Source organism: Bacillus rossius, chromosome 2 (assembly GCF_032445375.1).
Source record: "Bacillus rossius redtenbacheri isolate Brsri chromosome 2, Brsri_v3, whole genome shotgun sequence".
Taxonomy (NCBI): domain Eukaryota; kingdom Metazoa; phylum Arthropoda; class Insecta; order Phasmatodea; family Bacillidae; genus Bacillus; species Bacillus rossius.
The window spans coordinates 128491017-128514280 of NC_086331.1; the positions used below are offsets into that span (position 1 = coordinate 128491017).

At 35.1% G+C, this 23264-nt stretch overlaps 2 protein-coding genes across 11 annotated transcripts in view; one reads left to right on the plus strand and one right to left on the minus strand.

Annotated features, from left to right (window-relative positions):
- The window catches only part of LOC134529816 (ELAV-like protein 1), a 364764-nt gene that overhangs the window by 319370 nt on the left and 22130 nt on the right, over positions 1-23264 (minus strand). For 3 of the 10 annotated variants that reach the window (XM_063364292.1, XM_063364291.1, XM_063364284.1), the window contains exon 1: positions 16964-17403. The exons of 1 other annotated variant lie outside the window; for it this stretch is intronic. In XM_063364292.1, coding sequence (XP_063220362.1) covers positions 16964-17094 — 131 coding nt within the window. In that variant the 5' untranslated portion in view covers positions 17095-17403. Of the gene's footprint in view, positions 1-16963; positions 17405-17923; positions 18144-23264 lie in introns of those variants that run through there. 6 more of the 10 variants (XM_063364288.1, XM_063364289.1, XM_063364287.1 and 3 more) reach the window with 4 other exon arrangements.
- Positions 1-23264, plus strand: part of LOC134529815 (cytosolic carboxypeptidase 6) — a 120798-nt gene that overhangs the window by 54234 nt on the left and 43300 nt on the right. The window contains exons 10-11 of the mRNA XM_063364283.1: positions 1042-1152; positions 4790-4902. Of these exons, the coding sequence (XP_063220353.1) occupies positions 1042-1152; positions 4790-4902 (224 nt within the window). The remainder of the gene's footprint in view (positions 1-1041; positions 1153-4789; positions 4903-23264) is intronic.

Here is a 23264-nt window from a genome sequence, read left to right on the forward strand (position 1 = left end):
CTGAATGCAACTACTGATTAATAACTTTGCAGGATTACTTATTGGAGTGACGACAATTTCTACATTAGCCGGGAGTAACTTTTTCGGGCAATACGGCATTTTCCCTTTTATCTCGTTTCCCTTTCTTTAATAAATTTTGGCGCAAGCCCTGTTTTGATGTTAAATGATCCTTGGAACATTTGTGCAATTGAGACTTCGAATGAAATATTTTTTGAGTCTTGCGAATAATCAAGAGCCTGTACAAAAGTATTGTAAATTTGTAATTAATCTTTAGTATAATCTTTTCATGAGCAGTTATGAGCATTAAAATTTTAAATGCTAAAATAAATATCTATTTAATTTTTCTGTTCATATGTTACTGGTTTTATATCGTTAGCTAACTTGGGGCACCACATTATGTATATATAGTGGTCTTAATAATCTGTATACCGCGTACAAAGCCATAATTGTAATTTTTGTGATATCCTAGAACCATTTGGTAAAATTTTATTACCGTTTGCATTTTCGTATTTTCTTCTTTTTGCTAACAACTCTTGGCTTCTCTGCTCTGCGCGCACATAGTAGAACTTGCCGGCTGCCTTTGAAACTAATTATAAAACTAGTTACTAGAAACTAATTATAGGAGACGCCTCAGGGTCAGTACAATGGTTCATTGTAAATAGTACAGCCAGATGTACGTAAGTCTGGATACTACATGATAATGGCACTTAAACACGTAGTTGAGTAGGCAGAGGGAGGGCGGAAACAGCTGATTAATTACTGCCACACCCCGTAAATGATAAAATGTAACTTTGGTAACATAGTGTATTTTTTTCTGGTAGCTCTAAGGATCTCATATGTCTAGCAACATGTTTATGTAATACTTTATATTTTTTTTAGTCATTTGTCATTGGATTTTTTTTGCCTTAAGGAAAGGGAAATTAGATATTCAGTGAACAGCAAACTTAGCGCTAAGAACAGCAGAAAACAGAGTAGTTTGCTGTTTACAATAAGGAAACTTTGTTCCACTGACTTGCCCAAGAGACTGTGTTAAACCTGCAGGTATGAGCGGCACATAATGTTCCCCAAGATGTGGGCGCAGAACACAGAGGACTACGTGACTGCCAACACCATGTACAACAGAGACCCTGCCAAAGCAGGCACTGCAAGAAGGTAGGCTCTTCGTACATTTTTTCTCTATGAAAATACATTTTCTATAAAATTATTACAAAAAATGCATCTTGTAATCGAATACATTTTCAATAAGTATAAAATATGTTACCGCCCATTTTGGAGGTATGGCTATAAACCCTAATGAGATTCATGTTAAAAATGTGGGGTAAATTGATGCTCAAACAATTAAAACCTTAACAGAAAACCTATTTTAATTTAAAAAAAAAGGGCTTGTCTGTAAAGTCGGTTTACGGACGATACTTTTACGTGATAACGTCATTAGAAAACATTCATGAAAAATTGCATACTTTTTAATTTTCAAATATTATTTACAGTTTTTGCAAATTTAATTTAAGTAATTTGTTTAGCACGGTGGTTGGCCGGTTCTTGCACGCTCGGCTCAGGCGGAACGTGACAATTTTTCGTGCGTGCAGCCAGCGTTCATCGATTTATAAGACGTTATCACGTCAAAAAAGAGTTGAAGAATTAGTTAACATGGCGTACAGTTAGCAATAGATCCGCCGCTGGGAATTTAACCTCGTAGGTTTCAGACCCCAAAAGGCAGGCATTTAAGAGCGCACTTCAAATCAAACTCAAAACTACGTTACCGAGTGATAAATAACTTATTATTATGCACACAAAAGTTCTGCACGAACCTTTAAAATTCCAGGAAATATTGCAGTGAGTAAATACACAAATATCAACTGGACGAAGTGACAAAATTTCTTTGTATCACTGCTCAAACGTTTAGCAGTAACGTTAGGTGCTGCATTTTTTTAAAAATATTCTAAAGGCCAACTGTAGCAACGTATCACAATATGAGAAACACTCATATTAAATAAGGAACTCAGAACGTTGTGGCATGCATTAGTATTATCAAGCACATGTGGCTTTACACAAAGACAAATCTACAATAAAAATTGGTTGTCTGTAAAGTCGGTTTACGGACGATAGTTTAACGTGACGTCATAACAAAACATTGATGAAATGATTGCATACTTTTATGAATAAACTTGAATCATTTTTATTTTAATAATAAAATAATAAATACTTGAAATTATACTAGTAATCAGATTTTTAAAATGCAAGAATAATTAACCTTTATTGCCGAAATTGTTGTAATAAGCAATGAAAACCACATTAACTTTTCACTTCAGTTTATAAACAGTCGACGAAACAGTTCACGTGTAGATGACTTTTAATTAATTTTAAAATCTGGCGTTTAGCTATAAAGTTTAAATATAATTATGAACAAGTTTTCATATAAATAAACTGTAATAAAATATCTATCATCAATTATATGTATCACCATAATTTTTTAGTCAATTGTAACATAACCTATTATTACTGCACTCGCCGACAGCGTAACGGAACAATGAGCGTAACGGGACAATGCGCGTAACGGGACACTTTTTCGTGCGTGCAGGCGGCTTTCATCGATTTATTAGACGTCACGTCAAAAAAATTGATAAATTGTTATAATGAATGAAATTTCCGGATCGCGTGATATGTTCTCGCCGGTTGCACGAAAAGAAACAAATAATGGAGGAAGGAACCTTCGCCTGCCAAAATGCCAAGCTTCTCGGCAACATGTCTGGGTCCCAGTTCCTCAATGAGCCCCGAAGCATGAGGCATTCTGAAGCCACGCTCAATGCACAGAGCAATGCTACTTGTACAATGCAAACTATAAACATATTCACCAAGCGATGGATACCTAAAACGCCTTTAGCGCAATTATTCGTTCAACTATATTATTACGTCCTAACTTGGAACAAATATATAACCAAGCTTCCCCGAACAATTTGGCCTATACAGTCACAGTAATTACATTTTTCCATAGGCTCTATTTCTCAACGTAACTAACAGTCATTTACAAGCAAGTCTGGATTATACTTTACAAAGTGATTGATTAAAATTTAGGCCGAAAATGTTCAGATTTGGATCTGCACATTTCAACTCTCACTTGTATTTAAATTCCAACATTATTACAGTCAGCAATAAAACTATGATTTTCATGATGACTTTTACACTATTACGACTCGACAAGAAAACGCTCACTTCAAAACAATGAGGATGTAAACTATTAGTGAGAAATATCCCAAAAATAAATAGTGACACACAGTTGAATAGTTATTTATTTACATGCTTTCAACAAGTAACTAAACATTTCTTCATACATACATGCACATATTACAATCAATAGACCAAAAACATTCGGCTACCAAACTAACGACAGTAATCGCTTTTTTAACATTGTCTGGTTTCCAGTGCTTTTGTACACAGGCTGTGTCTGATCAACTAAAAAACATTTGTGAAATAATTTCGCTATGCAAAATGAGACGAAAAATATAGTACGACGAAAGTTTAAAATTACGTTTGTGCGATATAAAATTGAGATTTGGAAAAGCACTAGCTTTAACGGATCATAAACTACTTGAGCAGAATTTAGCTTAACGTCTTGTCGACATCGACGTCAAATGGAGATGATGAGAGATGACGAGATGCAAATGGAGCACTGGAAGAATAAGTGGGTGGAGGAAACGGGAGTATCCCGAGAAAACCCACCGGCTTACGCAACGTCCGCCACATTTCTAACTTACGCCCTTTTGACGTGACAACGTCTAATAAATCGATGAACGCCGGCTGCACGCACGAAAAAGTGTCCCGTTACGCTCATTGTACGCTTGCGCCGCATCTATCTCTCTTCCACTCGATTGGAACAACCATCGATTTGACTTTTTCGAGGCACATTAAACTTGAAACATTCCCATTCGTTTCCTACTTTTCCTATCATCGTCCTATCCTTAACAGAATAACACAGATTGGAAGAAGTTAAATAGCAAACATGTATAAAAGTTATAGTTAAAATAATCTCTTCGTTAAAGTAATAAACATATTTGAATTAATGAGTGCAAATAAAAGTAAATTTATCAATTAAATTGTAGATTTCATTTCACTCCTTTGTATCCATACAAAATATTGATAATTCAATAAAAATGATTCAATTTTATTCATAAAAGTATGCAATCATTTCATCAATGTTTTGTTATGACGTTGTCACGTTAAACTATTGTCCGTAAACCGACTTTACAGACAACCAATTTTTTTATGATACAACAAAATCTTGTATTAGGGCTTTCTTGAGTGAATACAAATAATGTGAAGTAATTTTTGCTGTAAAATTATTCTTACTCATTGGCAACATGTTAAGCAATACGCTAGAGTAAACAATTGTTTGCTGGGAGAAACACTAGCAAACTACGTGATCTCCACAAAACAGCGTGGCAAATATTAAACGTGAGGTGGCAATGCAATGTTTAGCTTCCGCACGGAAAACTTTGGCGGGATTAAGTGACATTTTGGAAGACAAATATAACTAACTCATGGTGAGTTTTAAGAAAACTCGAGTCTTTTTTTTTTGTTAAAATTTAAAAAAAGTTTAATGTTCAAATTCATTTAACAGGCTCCATACTACTATTGCTGGTACCATATGCTATCATGTACTACTAATACTAATTATATATTTTTAAAACGGTACGAAAAAAAACTAATAATTTTTTCAGACTTAAAAGAGTAAAACATTAAGTTAATGAAAAATTTTCTGTCCGCATGTTTTAACTATAAATTTATTTTGCAGGCACTTCTGCAACACCTTGAGTAAATCTGTCAACTGCTACACGCTGGAAATATCATTCTATGGGTACAAGAGGCCCAATGGATCAGAATTCCTAACATACACGGAAGAATCATGTATCCTTTTTTTACACAGGCACCCTGGCCCAATGAAGTCTGAGCTGCATTGCTAACGTGCTGAGTCAACTTCGTGGTATTGGGGACTCAAACCACACTCTATAATAAATCAGTACTAACGCTACAGCCTAGAGTAACAACACCTACACATATACCTATGCGTCTCATCAGTTCCTGGTTCAAACTGTTGGCATTAAAAACTAATTCTTACGTCTTCTTTTATGCAATAATTTAAATTTTCACTACAAATTATATTAAAATAGCGATGCTATTAAAAATTGATACTAACATTTAAAATATATTTCTAAATTTATCAAATTTTTTATAGCAAAACAATATACGGATTTAAAAAAAGCGAAGAAATTTAGAAAATGGTTATGTTGGCATTAAAATTAGATGTGTAACTCATTCAAAATACTCAATTATGTGATATTTAGTTGTGTAGTTTATTCCAGATGTTACTTTATCGCAATGTTAATTAAGTGACACCACTATTCACATGATATAAGAACTAATATGATACAAGAACTAATTAAGGTAAATGCTGTTGCACCTAACCTTAAGAATGAATAAAAGTGCCTGTACCTACATGAGATTGTCAGCCTACCTTAGCAGATGATTATAGCAAGGAATGCTGAAATGCAAGAAGTATCTGGCAATAATAAAGCTTCAAACCGGTATATAGCTTGAATTGGAGAAAAAAACATCTTGACTGCGGATGGTTGAGTAAATAAAACCACAGAAAAAATATTTTTACTTTTTTTTTATATAAAACATTATTGAAATATATATATATTTTTTTTTTACGTAGAAAAGCTATCGAGGTATCATATCAAACTTAAACGGAATAAGACTGTAAAACCAAATATATATAAAAAAATGTTTTCTTTCAAAGCTAAAATATATCACATGTTTGATGGAAACTCCTTAATTTTCAACTGTATAAAATAAATGAAAGAAATTACGCTGTTGACGAGGATTAAAAGGAGAGGTTAAAGTCGGATTTTTCGCAAGTTTTTAAAAAATGGCGGGCGTTGCCTTGAGTTGGTAGGCTTTCGGGGGTACTCACGTTCCCTCCATCATTGTATGTTTGCTTAAAGTCAGGAGACAATCATCATTAGCATTTTACCTACTAACACAACACAGCATTACTTTTAAAAAACAATTGAATTTCACATAATTCAATCTGATTAGCCATGGGCGTATTATGTTGGCAATAAAAGGGTGGTATTGCGACTTATCTTAACAATTTATTGTTTTAAAAAAATAGTGCATGATGTTCTTTCTTTTGTTGTTATTATTGCATGGAAAAAAGTTTGTTCCGAAAAATTTCTTCCCTCCCCCTCGTTTACAAAGCATTCACTTTTTGACATGTATACACACTTGTGACTAGCTATACTCTAAAATTGCGTTAAGAATTTGCACAAGCCCGGAAATAGAATTTGCTCAAGATTTTGATGAGTCAGAAGCTCTCAAATTCCTACTACGACCTAATTTGAGATTTATTTTGATAAATATAAAAATTTCTTGAGATAAATATTATTTTATTCTGTATGTTATTTCCGCACAATGGTGTTACGCCATATATCTCACGGTAAAAATCCGAATTTAAAAAAAACAACCTAAAACATACATAATAAACCAAATAATTAGGTTTGGTTTTTCGTCCATTGTAGCCAGGCCGCTGATTATGTTAATCACAAAACGAGCAATTTAATTTTTTATTATTTTCACTAATTTACTCACTTAACACTAGAGTTATTTTATTTTTCTTTATTCTGAGACACATTGTAATTTAATAATTGATCTTCGCATATACAAATAACGAACATTTAAACAAGGTACTTGCGTAAATCGACACACTAGCACTGGCCTCTATCTGCGATATTGTCAACCAACTGCTCAGAACAAAAATCACAAAACGTGACGAAAGTGCTGCCATCTAGCATGGAGTGGTGAATTATTACACAACTTCCGGACGTTTACAAAATCTATATGTATTTACCAGTAGGTAGGTAAACACTTTATGGTTAGTATTATCTTTGAATATATATTCAAAGGTATTATCAACAGATTTGATACGTATTGGAATATTAACATTCATATCATTTGAAAATCGTCTCTTTTGATACTTTTCAGCGTGCCGTACGAACATTTTAATATTACAATTCGCAATTACGTCTTTCAAGTATCAAAAAGTTTAATTAAGTATTGTTCATGTTAAGACTTATCATTTATTTTGTAAACATATATATCTGTCTCCAGGATATAAGCTTTAAAAAATCCTAGCATCTATCTACACACCACAAATGAGCTGTCCTCGATCAGCCGTTAAAACGTCAGTTAAGGCTGTTCAAGAGGTCCAAAAATCGTCCCTACTTCAGAATGACTTCAAACTGATACATCACTCACAATAGCATGAAAACTGATGGCCGAGCACCCTGACAGCGCTGTATAAGACTCAGGGTCGCGCCGCTGGGCATTCAGTGGCGAGACAGCCTTCAAAGGGGGAGGGTGTATCGCTCCGCTCCCGAACAATGGAAAGGCGATGCGCGTAAGAAAATGGACAGTGTCACTCCTAGCGGAGAGAAACCTAACTGCTTGAAGGCCGGAGCAGGTAGTCGCGCTGGCTTGGACTAAGGGAAGGGGGAGGATGTGACAGCTCGGACGGTCCTCGCTGCTCGGCTCACAGGCCAGCAGGGCGCGGTGTCATACGTGTTCCTGCTCCGCAGACAATGGCATACTGCCACAGCTACCATTTCGCATATACTTCCTAGATTTTCTATAATGTTGCTTCATCCATATGCGCTCGGCCTGTGCAATAGATAAGCTTATGTAATTTATAGAGGCATACATTTTTTATTTACTTATTGTCTACATCCAATAATACAGTAAATCAATATACATTTATATTGCAGAATGAGAGCCATAACATTTTCCAATATGCATTATTGTATTTTATATGCCAAGACAAAACCTGCTGCAATAATTTTTAAAAAATACTATCCTTGTCCAAGGGGGATTGGAAGATTGAACTGTTTCATTATATTTAAGAATAAACATTATTCAAGACTTAAATCACACGGCTAACGATGTGACTATTTTTGCATCAAATTACTTTATTAATACTTCCTTGATTTTCCCCACCAGTAAACTTGATTGCACTATTCACATGAAACACATTACGAAACCTGCAAGCTACAATGGCTATAAATCGATTCAGTATCCGTTGTTAGATCTTTATAAAACCAAAAGAGTTTTACTGTCATTTGCCTCATGTTCTGAAAACAAAAGAAGACTCATTTAAAATGCGGCGAGATGGCCGAAGCTGCGTTGTTTCGAAACTTATCTCCAGCAAGACTGAAATTATTCTGTCAAGTAGTTCACAGCCCACTAGACCCCTGTAGATGCCGTCGCATGTAGCCTAGGTGAGCAGGGTGATGCTAATATTTTAATGACTTTTTTTTAAATCATGTTTTATTAACGTTACCCGATTTATGCAATAACTATTTTTAGAGGCCGGCGCACAAACTGACACGAAAGTACATTATATATTTAATGTAATAAAGTAATTATAGGTATCATTGATGTGTCAGTCACTTGGTTACACATAGCACGCCAACATCTCTCCACGGCAATCCGGGTTTCCGGACAAATACCACTTGAGATGTTTGGTGATTGAGAGACGCGGAGAACGCTGTGAGTCTGAACCAGTCTTCTTCAGTTATCCCTCACGTCAACGACGGTTTGAAAATATTAAAGTTCTTTGTATTTGTCACTACAACACTGATAGAGTGGCATATGGACAATTTTTTTAAGTAAGAAAATATATTTTAAATAAAAAATAAATGCACCAGACAACTCAACATTTCCCCTCAGTGATAGGTGTGCTGCACGTGGAAAACGGTGATCATACTTGCAAATTGAGCTACTGAGTTGTTTCCTGCTTATTTTGGGATAACTGGTAAGATAAATATAGACTAAATGGTTGTTTTTTCTGGGAAAAGTACAAAACCGTTTATACAATTATACAACCAACAAAAATAAAACAACTATTTACAGTGTGTGAAAGTTTATGACACTGAGTAGAGAAAAACATTTTGTGTAGTAATAACTTTTATAATTTTTTTTTTAACACTTCCACTCCCGCTAACGATATTATCATACATCGAGTACATTTTATGGTAATAACTATTAAAATGTTAACCGGAGTATTTCCATAAAGTTATCTTAACACCTATATATTTTATTTTGTATATCATGCTGGTACAAATAATTTGGAATAAAATAAACGTCATCATGTAATTATTGTTATAAGTAATTTTTTTGTAAAAATAAAAACCTGACAGCTGGCAACTGAGACCATTAAAATATCACTAAGACAGATCCACAGAGTATATAGTCAAATTGTACACTATCTCCATCACGGGCGTCGCTGGCGGGTGGAGGGGGGGGGGGGGGTAGGTCGGGGGAACCCCCCCCCCCCCAATATTTACAAGTTCATCCTAAAGTTGTATTTTTTTCATATTTATGAAATACCTGTAATTACAGTAATGTAATATAGTAGTTGATTACGTGTCAAATAAAAAACTACATACAAAGCATAGTATTGGGAAAAAGACACACTATATTAATAGTCAACATCCGTAGTGTTGTTAAATAAACTAGTGGAATTTTTTATATTTCGCTAAATAAAACTTGCATTTTGTCACTAAATTGGAGAGTGATCATGCCCAGCATGTGTTTGTATGAGCTCACAGAAGAGTCCCAGAAAATTCATGTTCCTGGAACTTAGTGACAGCAGCTCCAAGACTAGTATTTAAATACATTTATTTGATGTCCCCACCAAATGTTATAGGTATGCCAGAGAGGCCCATGATCTCCATTGCTCGTATGTATATTGTTGAGTATTATTTTGGTTGAAAAATAATAATTTCAATTATTGCCTACATACATTAACGTTTCGAAACTGATATTAAAATTGTGACATTTAACTGATAACATAGTCACTGCGTAACACTTTAATTGCAGACATGGTAAAATACTACGTACTGCCATTGAATATAAATAATTCTTATAGAAGTCTCCAAGCCATAGTAGAATTCTTATGCAGTTTTAAAACTAGTAGGAATGCCCGACACGAGATGGCATTGTAATCGCCTCGTCAAGCTGGTGGCGCCGTTGTGGGGTGAGCAGTCAAATAAGTTATTCATTTATAGTTACATCGTTTTACTTTTTGGCTTAGAAATAACTTTTGCTGGTTTCATGAATGGCCCTGGAGAACACAGACTACGGAACTAGGTGCCCGCTTTCTCCTTGGGATATCTGAGGGAGTGTCTACTGGCTTGAGTTTTGATCCTTTATAGCTAGCAATTGATTTTATACTTACAATGGGAACGTGAATTTTTAATGCTGATGGTGTCCTGCTAGTTTACACGTGCTTTTTTTTAATCCAAAAATATTTTTATCAGAATCAAAATAACTATTGAGGTTTGATTATCTCTACAAAACGTTCGACACATAACTCCAACGAAATATGAATATGCTGTGTGTATTATGAATAACAAACAAGGTATCTATTCAGGTGTGACATCGGCAGCAAACCAGCGCTGCAGTGTTTGACGTATCCTGGAAATATCCCGTAACACTTCCGAAAAAACCCTTCTGCTTGCAACAGGTTATCAGCTACTGGGTCCATTTCAACAACCAATGCTATGGCACTATGTACTGCTAGTTTAATAACACGTGCGTCGACAATAAATACCTTTGCGTTGTATTTACTACAAGTCTACGGAAAAGTAAATGTTTCGTTGATTCAATTGATTATGAAAACGTTCTTTTTGTATATATTTCACAAGATTTTCAGTTCAGTACGGAAAAAAAAAAAAAAAACCTTTCTTGGCGAAATTTTGACATAGATACCTATACTTTACCTACAAACATTTTTTCAGTGCAGCGTACAAAAACCTCGAAATTCATAGCTCAAAAGAGGGCTTAAAAAACACGGATTGAGTATTATTTGTTTCCTGGTTTATTGTTCTACGAAACAAAAAACAATAAAAAGGAACAGCATGACACAAGAAATCTTATCCTGGCATATAGAGCATCCCACTCTTAGATTGCAGTATGGAAGTAAATGGGCGCATTCTCTCTCTCTCTAACACACGCCGATTGCCGTTAGCACTGTCCTTGTTTCTTCGTGCGTTGTTGCCAAATATCAAACGAAATTTAAAATTTTAATTTTTGGACCAAGCTTTTTTTCATATTGTATAGAATGAAAATACGCATCAGGCAATGCTTATTTTGAATACTTAACAATATTTTAAGTGTCCGAAAAAATTAAAAAACATAACTTATTCGCTGCGAACTGTTTTGAAGTATTCCGATATGTTTCACATCAAAAAAAGAAAACCTACATGTGTATTTCATTCAGATTTTTTTTATTAGTAAATTAATGCCTTAGGACGCCACCGAACAAATGTTAAGACAAAAACTGTTCAGGTTTCACTTAAATAATTTTTTTTATATATTGAAATGCATTTTCTCACAAACTGACACATCAAAAAGTTGACCCGCGGAAAAAAAAATTTCTATTAAAGATAGATGGAGGACGAAAGCGAGAAAAATGTTCACAATGAATTGAATTAGTTTTTAAAAGCAGCTCCATCTCAATTGCTTCTACAGTTTCCGTGGAAATAGCTGTTAAAGATGTGTCTTATCAGTACAAGAGCGCGCGCTTCCGCCGTCGTAAGAGGAAACAGGGTCGTGTGTTTAGATAAGTGGGGTTCTGTCCTGCAAGCAATTTCAAATACATGGCTTCCTTAGTCAACTAAAAATATTATAATCGATTCTTGAACATAATATTTAAAATGTATGAAATAAATACGAAGGAATTTAATAGCGTTCATGGTACAAAATTTTGAATTATTTTTCTATCCTTCTCACCAAGCATCTTATCAAACATTGTTTTAGACAAAGTTTTGGAAAATAATAATGATATTATTACAAACAATTTAAACAGATTTGATAAGGTGTCTACTAAGGCAGTTACGTTTTTTTGTCCGGTGAAATTTTTTTTCGAACCCATGCAATTATGGCTGGTCGTATCAAAAATGTATTTAGAAAACATTTTTCGGCATTAGGTAATCCGAGTTATCATACGTTAAAACGGATTCGATATTATTCATATTATGGGAGTTGTTGCGATTTTTCTGTTTTTCAAAAAATCTTCCCCATTTCGAACCAATTGTTCGGATTTTTCCCATAACTTACTCGACCGAGAATTTCCATTACCGTATTTTATTTATCATTTTGGACATGACTTGTCCAAACATACGGCATTTATCGGGCCCATGAAAATGTGATATATATATAATTATATATATATATGGGATTTTTAGAACAGAAAAGAAAACTATAAGAAAATTTCGTCTACAGTAGGTAGTTTTTATTTGAAATTTACATAAAAGTGGCATTATTACAAATTTATATGTGTAATAGTATAAAATATTATAAATTACGATATGATTTCTTAAAATGCTTCTTGTTCGATCCAAATTACAAAGACAAGCATCTCCTGAAATTCGTAATGTGTTAGAGATTTGGCAACAGCGCGCGCCATAAGCCGTGTACTGCAATCTAAGAGTGGGACGGGCTATAGTAGGCACAAACAAGAGATAAAATATTACATATTTTATAACAAAACAAATAAGACAATTAATGTTATGTATATGTTGATTTTAGTTTGAATTCAAATGGAAAACCGTTTATCAATATGTTATAGATAGATCTATGATGTGTGTAGTATATATACATGCATATTTACATATAGGTACATATATAGTTAATTTGTGAACATTAAATAAATTGAGAAACTGCTTTTGCTCGGAAAATATAATTTAATATTATAGTAATATTAATTAATTATACAGTAATTCCTAAAAATATATTTTTATGCCTGCGAAAAGAAGCGTAATTATGTTTATTGTCACTACTCGCGGTATGTTTCGCCGAATCGTGGAAATTGTTAAATATGTTAAACGTATCATTTATTGTTTGACTATGACTTGGAACTTCATGATATACGTTTCTATGATTACAATTAAGTCAAAGGAAAATATAATGGGTTTGATTAAAAATAAATTATCTAATGCGGATCGACCATTGTTTACTATACATTTTCACTGCTGACAAACTTACGAACATATACAAGATGTTAATTGTTTTAGAACTTGTATTTGAAGTAGAATTTATTTGTCATAAAATCACTTTCATGCATAAACACTACCAGAAGGTACCAAAACAAAATACAGAGTTAGTTACTTCCTACTAATAGACGAATTAATAGAGTAATTGGTGAAAAAAATTATGAACATAGTACACATACGACCATGCACACTATAAGAACAAAACTTCACCAACTATACAGATTAAAAATATACAAACACATAGTATATAAAATAACAATATAAAATGTTCACACCAGCAGTAAAAGTGTTGGCTTACAGGCACAAAGCTTTCAAAATAATATAAGAAAACAAAATCAGTCTAAAACGTTGTACCAAAAAATGTATAATAATCGTTACGGCTTTAATGTAAAAAAAAAAGGAATGTAAAAAACCGTTGTAACCAAAATGCATACAAATAAGTAGAGTTTCTTCCAAGTAGTTTATAATCTGTACTGCAAATATAGTAATTGAATCTTTAATGTTTAAAAGTAATTTGAAAAATTCTTGTAACAGGAATGGAATTTTGCAACAATGCATCTCGTTCACACAACACTGCAGCAGTGTCGCTTACAGAAAAAGAACTCAGAGAAGCAAAAAAAAGTAACAGCCGAGTTTAGCACATTGTAGTGATATGCAATGTATAAAATTTTGAAATCACCACAGAAAAATGTAAAGTATAATATATAAAGAATATATGTATAAATAAAAGTAAATGGCAGTCCAAAACGTGCGCATACACATTATATTTCCAAATAATGACGTTCAGTAAAAATAAATATCCATGGTAATTTACAACGATCTATTTTTAATTCTCAATTTATCTGTAACAACAATGTTCGATAAAGTTTCATATTTTATATTAATACTGGATTTCGTGGTATGTACGCATGCCGGAATTGCATACTCTTGTCAACAAAAAAATATATGTTTTGCCACTATACCTTTATCAATAACAATACCTCACCTATTTTGAAATTTTTATTTCAAATGAAGTATCATAAATTTTAATATAAACATAGGTTAAATTCAAGCAAAATATTTTTGTAGACAAACGTTGCGTAATTTTGAAAATCGCTTACATAAATTTGTACATCATATGACTGCACAAATTCTCACATCTTTGACAAATGATTAAAAAAAATTAGTTTTGCACAAATGTATGTGTGTATATATGCATATATAACCAAGGGTAAACTTTCTAAATGTGATCGGCATGACTTTCTATGAAAAACTACAGCGCCTTAATGACATAGTTTTTAATATCATATTTTCTTATTACTGCGATCTGAGGAAGGTGTATTGTCAGCATATAATTGGCACGTGTGTCCCTGCAACTGTACATAATATATATCCTTATCCAGTGACCGTATGCTACACAAAATATCTAATAGCATAATGGTTGCATTAAGTTCCGTGTGGTTTTCTAATTATGAGTTTCGGATAATTTATGTATAATAAATTTTAAACTTTACTATTGGGTTTTTCTTTATTGTTTTGAACTTTTCTCTGTGCTTCAAGTACATAAGGTGGATCTCTGACTTTCATTTTTCGTTTTATTCTGCTGTCTACCAGTTCTGGGAGCATGCATTGTAAATAAAATGTCTTTAGCTTTGGCAGCATGACGTTCATCCAAACGAGTTCATCTTTCTCAATAGTTTGTATGTAAAAATCTTTTTCTGTGAGAATAATGAAATCGCAATAACGTCTGCCAGTGATATTTAGCTGCCCTTGCACCTGGTAATAATATTTGTGGGTTTTCTTTAGTTGAAGTTTTCCGTTAATAATTTCTAAACAGAGTGACGATTTTTTCTCCTTAGCAACTTCCATTAGGAGCTTATCTTTCACTGATGGTAAACATTTGACCTCAACCAACCCATCATCTTCTACCAGACCATCCGGTGTTGCAGCTAGAAAAGCTCATCGCACACTACAGCGCGCCGCGCCGCCCTGGAAAAATTCCGGCCGAACTCTTCGCATGTAAAGCAATGACGATGCGCACACTTGGGCGCGCCGCGACGCCCTGTCCGCCGCGGAATTATTCCGGCGCCGGAACTCCCGGGAGAATTCGGAGCGGAATTGTTCCGCCAAGGAGGCGGGCGAGGCGAGGCGCCAAGCGGCGCGCTATCGTGTCTGGTGACAGACGGAGCACAATATGGGCTGAGATAACCTTCCGGTGCCGGGTTTCTTCGGTGCTTCTCGTTCATTATTCTTTTTTGAGTCTATTTTATAAGACCTGCACACGGGCTGTACGTATCTAGTGTACACAGAAGACTATTTTAGGTAAGTTAAAGCATAGATTACTTTATTTTACATCTTTGATTTAACTATATAAATGGGCTAACCTTTGATTCAATTTTCAAACTTAAATAAACAGGTCGGGAAACAAAAGTTTTTGAGATAACAGAAGTGTAGATTTTGTTTAACCTCAAACTAACGTATCAGTCAAAAAGCTATCCTTCTCCTTTTTGTGGCCTTTAGTTTAATGTTGCCTAAGTTTCGAAAATTTAAATTGGTGATGGGTCACGTTGTATATGAAGTTATATGAAACTAAAACATGCAAATCTCTCTTCTCGTTAATCGGGTGAACCCACATAATCCTCTGTCTCTTCTCTTCCTCTTCCGATTCCAGTAAACAATATAGAAACATATATTCCTCCTTAGAACTGCTCATGACTTTGAAATTAAATAGTAAACTAAACCTGAAAACCAACAACACAACTAAACGGAAGCAAAACTAGCCCCTCGGTACTCCTGTACTGTAGGTCACAATTGAAGGAACTGAGCGCGCGGAATCAGAAAACGGCATCTGTAGTGTGCGACCCCCTCCAGAACCATCGGAAATTTCCGCAAGGCTGCGCGTCGCGGCGCGCTGTAGTGTGCGATGAGCTAAAGGGTTCCTAAGCACCAATAAAAATGCCACACGGGTAAACTTTTACTCCTTTCACATCGCTGTATCTAAGCAACGCATCCGGTTCTCGCACTCTCCCGTACATGATAGCTGGAGTATTCAGTTCCCTGGGAAAGAGTAATTTAAAAACTAATATTTGTTATATCTAACGCAAGAAACAAGTTGTTCGCAGTCAATAAATTGTGATGAAACAGAAACATCACTGCCACACATGATGCATACAATTTCGCTCAGAAATACTGTTCTGCATCAATACAATTAATTTGTATGCAATATTTTAAGATGCATTATTATTACAAAAAATATATGAAAAAAAAAGAACAATTTCTGACGTACTCTTGAATTATTCACTTTGATTGTCCTAAATTCGCTTTACAAAGAGCTACGCTTTATTACAATGGTAATTACGTTTTTTTACTGCATGAAAATTTGAGACAATTCAAGAGCTCTATCACGTTGCATACCGATATACATATCTATCCAGAAATCCTATAAATGAGAATTCGGTTTCGTCCATGGTTTGTCATCGGCAGAATTATTCCTGCATCGCAATTCATATTAAATTTCATCCTAGCCTGTAACACTATAAAAAGTCTAGACTGTAACTATATAAACTATTTGTACCTGAAATAGGCAATTAAAAATAGTGAAATATAAAATTGTTAAAAATATTAATACAATAATAAATAACATCACTGTTGAAATGAGGCAACGAAAGAGTTTGAATCCAGTTATCTTTATCAACATTGTAACTTCCGATTCAAGGAATAAATAGTATGTATTTAACCTTTGTTATCGTAGTAAAACCTTTACTGATAAATGCTCAGCCAATACCAGTACGTTGAAGACAATATTCACGTTAAATACACATTATGTATATATAATGCAGTAATTTTTAAGCCGATTGAAAGAAAAAAATACTTACCTCGTAACTTCATTGTTTATTGTTAATTGATTTTCGACTAATTTCTTTTTCTTCCAGAGAGCTCGTTGGATTTTAGATTTTTTACTCCGTTTGTAAGGCCGTGATTGCTTCCGTCGCCGAGCCTTTGACATCGTTAAACACCTCGAGGACAACGAAAAGCCTAATTTTCTATACCGCTGTTTGCTACAACTGCAATCACAACACTGCACCTCAAAAAGCCCGCGAAAAATAAATACAGCAAGCGAGCCCCCGACACCTCTCAAATACCCCACGCAGTTGCAAGAGGTGGCGCGAGGAGCGCCACCTCACCGATAGGTAAGAACGGCGGAGGGGCCGCTCGCCATGGCAGCTTTCGCGTCGCAGAAGAGGATGTGCACGTGCTGCTTTGGAACAGCACCGGAATGAATAGAAAGCTCGCATTGCTATAAACTTGGTATCGTTGTAATCAGGAAGAATGCTGCTATATGTTAAAAATGTAATGTTCGATAGAGATAAAACTGTTTTTGTTTTTAGAGTACTACTAATGTTGCCAATTTTCGATACAAAATTTGCCAACAAGTTTTTTTTTCCCCCTTGAGAACGACTTCTCGAAACTACACAAAACTTTCTTGGCCTATTAGAAATACAATTTTTTCAATTATAAAAAAAAATTCACCTTTAAAACATAGACGGTATTGCCGTTTTGGAAAAATAATATCAAAACGATTAAATATTAAAAAAAAGTAATAAATATTTTTTTAATTACTTTGTGTTATTTCAGATGTACTATTTAATCAATGGTTTCCATACAGGACAATGTAAATATTAAATTTCAGACTTTTTTTTTACCCTTGAACAGCCTTAACGTAATTGTAGATAGCACAGACACAGTTAATTAACACACGCACGTGAACTGTAATAGTGCTTCCAAAATTTAGTTTTTGCGCCAAATCCGAACAATACTGCGTGTCGCCTCTTTACCTTATCGAAGTATTCTCTTGCGAGGCACTTCCTTCCGTACCAGCTGGAGGTACGGCCCCATCCATGCCAACCCAGGCACGGACTGCCTGGCGCTGTGTCGAAGCATTATACACCTCTGCCCGCGGCGTAATTCCACCGCACGTGCGTCGGCGGCGACTCGCAGTCCATCGCTCCCCGAGGCTCACAGCTCACTCCCCACTCCCGCACTATGGGGCTGGTGACGTCAGACCGGGAAGCGACGATACCGCGCCCAGTAGCCGGCCATATAACCAATATCGATGTACAGTATTAAAGAAACTGAATCAAACCAAAACAATGAATAATAAATAAAAGAATTATTCATAAAAATTAAACAATCAAAAATACTGCGACTTAGTTTTAAAGATTAAAACGGTAATTTAAAATTGAAATAATTGAGAAAAATCAGAATAGCCAAAATAAAATATAAATAATAATTGTGGCCTGGTGGCCACAACAACCCCTAACAAAAAATACTTTGGTAGATAAATTAGCTAAAGATAAACGCCAAATTGATAAGTGAGACAAACATTACGTTTACAAATTTAGTAACTAAAAATATGTTTTGCTTAGCTCAAAAGATACCTAGAAAAAAATATGCAAATAGGAAACGTTAAGATTAAGAAAAATATAAAAGATTAGAAAACCTTAACATCACAAAGCACATAGAAGATATGACTAGATAGCACTACAAATAACTGCATATTAGCAGGTAAATCGTAAAAGCTAAGACAAAAAAAAAATCCAAATTTTAGTACATCAGTCCAAAAACATGATATTAGCAAAAATTGAAATGGTGTAGTCCAACAGTTAGGATCGATAAATTAACTTGGACACTTCGATCCAACAAGACGTACTCAAAAATAAATCAGGAATTTAGGTCCCGCCTTACAAATTTCTTTATGTGGCTTAAATGGGCCCCTTTTTTAAATCTTATTAGGCCTTTCGACGTCTTGCAACAGAGCGGTTACAGGTCCCAAAAACTTTATGATCTTGAAAGGTCCATCATAATCATATTCTAACTTCGCAGTTTTGTACATAGCTTTATTACTTAGTACAAATTGCTTACATAAAACTTCATCTCCTATCTTAAATTCATCATTCACCCGTCCTTTGTTATAATATATACTTATTTTATTTTTAGCTTTTTTGCAAATTATCAGCTGCTTCGCCCCACATTTTTTCCTGCAGACGAGGACTTTGAGTACTCAAACATTTCGGATGCAAACCCCAGCAGTTAAGTAAAGGATGCGGTACGTTTCTCCCCAAAAATATTTCTGACGGCGTTAATTACACAGTCATATTGAAAGCCAAATTTAAAATATGGATGATACTATCCCACTTAAAACGATGATTGCGTTGTAGAAAAATAGTAAGACCGATCTTGATATTTTTGTTCATTCTTTCCACTAAATTAGGATTCGGGTAATAAGGACTGGTAGTGATATGTTTGATACCCCAATGGAGGCATATGACTTAAAAATTTTTACTAGTAAAATAAGTGGCATTGTCCGACACAATCTGTCCCGGGCTACCAAACATGCTCCACACCTTACTTTCCAAAGCTTTTATAATATTTTCACTTTTCATACTACGCAAAGGAAGAAATAAACAAAATTTTGAAAAAAAAACCCATCCACCAAGGGTGAGCAAACAACTATTACCAGCTAGGGATCTTGGCAAAAACCGCTGGTAGCGGGGTATATACCTTGTTTCAGTCTAATAGGCGTTCAGATATCAATCCCTGATTTCAGGACTGTGAAAATCGTGTCCATCTGTGACGTGTGTGTTTTTCAATGTTTTGTTTTGGCGAGTGACAATTTCGATTGACTATTTCGATGGATGGAGCCAGTGGCGTAGCCAGGATTTGTGTATGGGGGGTGTTAAGAAGCATCCCCCCTCCGTATTAAAGCGGGGGGTCCGGGGGTCCTCCCCCGGGAGAATTTGGATTTTAAGGTGTAAAATAGTGCTATTTTAGCAGTTTTAGGTTCTTAAATTTAAATATTGTAATGGTAAATTTTTTATTAATGGCCGAACCACGCCGCAGTCTCTCCTCTGCTGCACGGGCGCGCGGGAGTTCTCTCCCCCCTTCGCTTTGGGCGTCCTTGTACTGGAAAACAATTTTTTTAAAAACCCATTTAGAAAACGAACAAACAGGGCTACCACCGCAGCCAAGTAGTAGGCTTCTGTTGGTCGCACGTAGCAACGTAAACGGAAGAGCTGCAGCCAAGTAATCGGCTTCTAGACGTAAACGGGAGAGCTCAGCACTGCCGAGTTAATCCGCAAGGGTCCATCTCCGTTTACGTGTCACATATATGACGGGCCTTAACCTGGCTTATAAACTACGCAAGAACGTAAGATGCAAACTATTGAACAACCTCATTTTAGAGTACCTGTTTATGAACTACGCAAGGTGCAATAGCTGGGGACCGGAAAGATTCGTCGGTCCAGTGTCTTCTGGGAAAGACTCTTTAAGACCTCTGTAGACACGGTGGCAAATACCACCGTTCATTGGCTGCCGACTTGTGAGACGTCAACAGGGTAGCTTGTGATTGGTTGCTTCTTTTGTTTAGTGTTTGTAATTGGATCAGTGACCTCCAGATTAACTGTGAGCCAACAGCAGAAGCAGCATAAGTAGAGACCGGAAAAATTCGCGAATTCATTTCGCGATAGGCTAATATACAAATAGTTTTACCTCAGTGCGGCCTCTGCTATTGGCTCACAATTCACCTGGATGACTCTGGGCCAATGAGAAACGCCCAACCAAAGCTTTATCGAATCACAGGCTGCTACGCTGGGACGTCTCACACGACAGCAGCCAATGAGTGGGTGGCATTTGACCGAGTGTACGTAGAACTGTGGAGTTCATCCTACAGGGCATTGAACCCGCGAATTTTTAAGGTCTCTAAGCATAAGTAGTACATATATGTATTTGAATTTCAGCCTATCGCGAGAGGAAACCGCTATATCTTCCGGTCTCTAGCAATAACGCAACGCAGCTTTCAATAAATTAAAACTATTTTAAATTCTTATGCCATTCACTGTAAGGTCGGTTCTGTTCATAGGAAGCTAGGAAATGTTATTCTATGAATTTTCACATAGAGTCTCGAGCTTTTCTTTTGTAAACTGTTGAACTTATTAATGGCATTAATATAATAAATTTTAAACGGTTAAACGTATTACATCAAAACCATTCTATGCATTTGCACAAAAATGATAGTTACGTAGTTATAATAAAAAAATCCAGTAAAAAAATTTAAGCACTTTGAAATAAGTTCAGTAGTCCTTAGTAAATATTTTTTTATGTTCGTATGGATATACCAGTCACAAATACATTTTGTATTAGATCAGTAGGTAGACTTAACTTAACGGGTATTCCACATACCATTAATTATGGGATGAGTTTTGGCAGTTGTTACGAACGCCTTCGAACATCAAAGGAGCGTCTAACACACACACCAAACACAACACAAAACACACATCACAAACAACAACTAAAACACACAACACACAACCAAACAAACAACTAAAACATACAACACAAATAACCTAAAACACACAGAAAACACAAAACCCATAACTCAAAATACATAAAACACATATCACAATACACCAAAAAAACAAAAAATATAAAACAAACACAGACAAAACAATACATAAAATACACATACCACAACATGCAAAACACACACACCACAACACAAAACACAATCATAACAAAACAGACACCACAAAACACAACACAAAACAGACACCACAAAACAAACAGCAAAACACACAACACCTTAAACACAAAACACAATCAACACAACACAAAAAACACACATAACACAAAAACTCTAAACAAGAAACAAATTTCAATGCAAAATACATAACACACACAACTCAAAACAAAAAAACATATAACACAAAACACACAAGCACAAACCACAAAACACACCACATCACACACCAAAATTCACTACACACACCACACCATACAACACATACTACACAACACACAACAGAAACCATATAAAAAACACATGACACAAAGCATAACACACACAAAAAAAAATTTCAAAAACCAACAAAACACACATCACATACAAAAAACATAACACACACAACACAAAAACACATAACATAAAACATAAACAAAAACCGAACACACACAAAAAACACCAAAAGCACACCACAGGACACATCACAACTCACTACTCACAACATATACTACACAACACACAACACAAACCACACAACATAAAAAACACACATGACACACTTAACACAAAACACACATCACAAAATACAAAAAACACAAAACACACATAACACACAAAACACAAAAACACAACACACAAAATGCATTAAACAATAACACAAAACAAAAACAATATGAAACAAAACAAATATCACAAAAAACACAACAAACAATTAAACTCACAACAAAAAACACCTAAAAAACAAAACACAATACAAACTACACAAAAAACACACTACACACAACACAATAAACACACACAAAACACACCATCCACAACTTAACAAACACCACATTCCATTCACCACAAAACACACACCACATAACACCACATTCCACACAACACAATCAACTCAACACACCCCACTCAACACACCCCAATCAACACACCACTACACACAACACACTCCACACAACACACACCAAATCACACTCCACACAACGACACCACATTCCATTCACCGCAAAACATACACACAAACACACAAAACGACACACACAAAACACAAAACGCATAACAAAAACATAAACCACAAAACACCAAAAACACAAAACAAAACACACAACACACACAAAACACTTGACACAAAAAACACCAAACACACAACACATAAAACACACAACACATAAATCACCCAACACATAAATTACAAAACACATAAATCACACAATACATTAAACACAAACCTATAAATCACACAACACACAACACAAAACACATAAAATGCAAAACACACAACACGAAACACAAAACACACACCACAATACACACACCACATCTAACACCACATCACACATCACTCCTCACACCACACACCACAAAACACATAAGTCCACACACCACACACCACATAACATTCACCACACAACACACCAAAACTCACTACATACACCCCACCACACTACACAACAGACAACACAAAACACATTTCACAACACTAAAACACCAAAACATAAACCACAAAAAACACAAAACACTTAAAAAACACACAACACATCATAAAACCACACACCACATCACACATCAGTCCACACACCACAAAACACTCACCACACCACACACCAAATTCACTACAAACA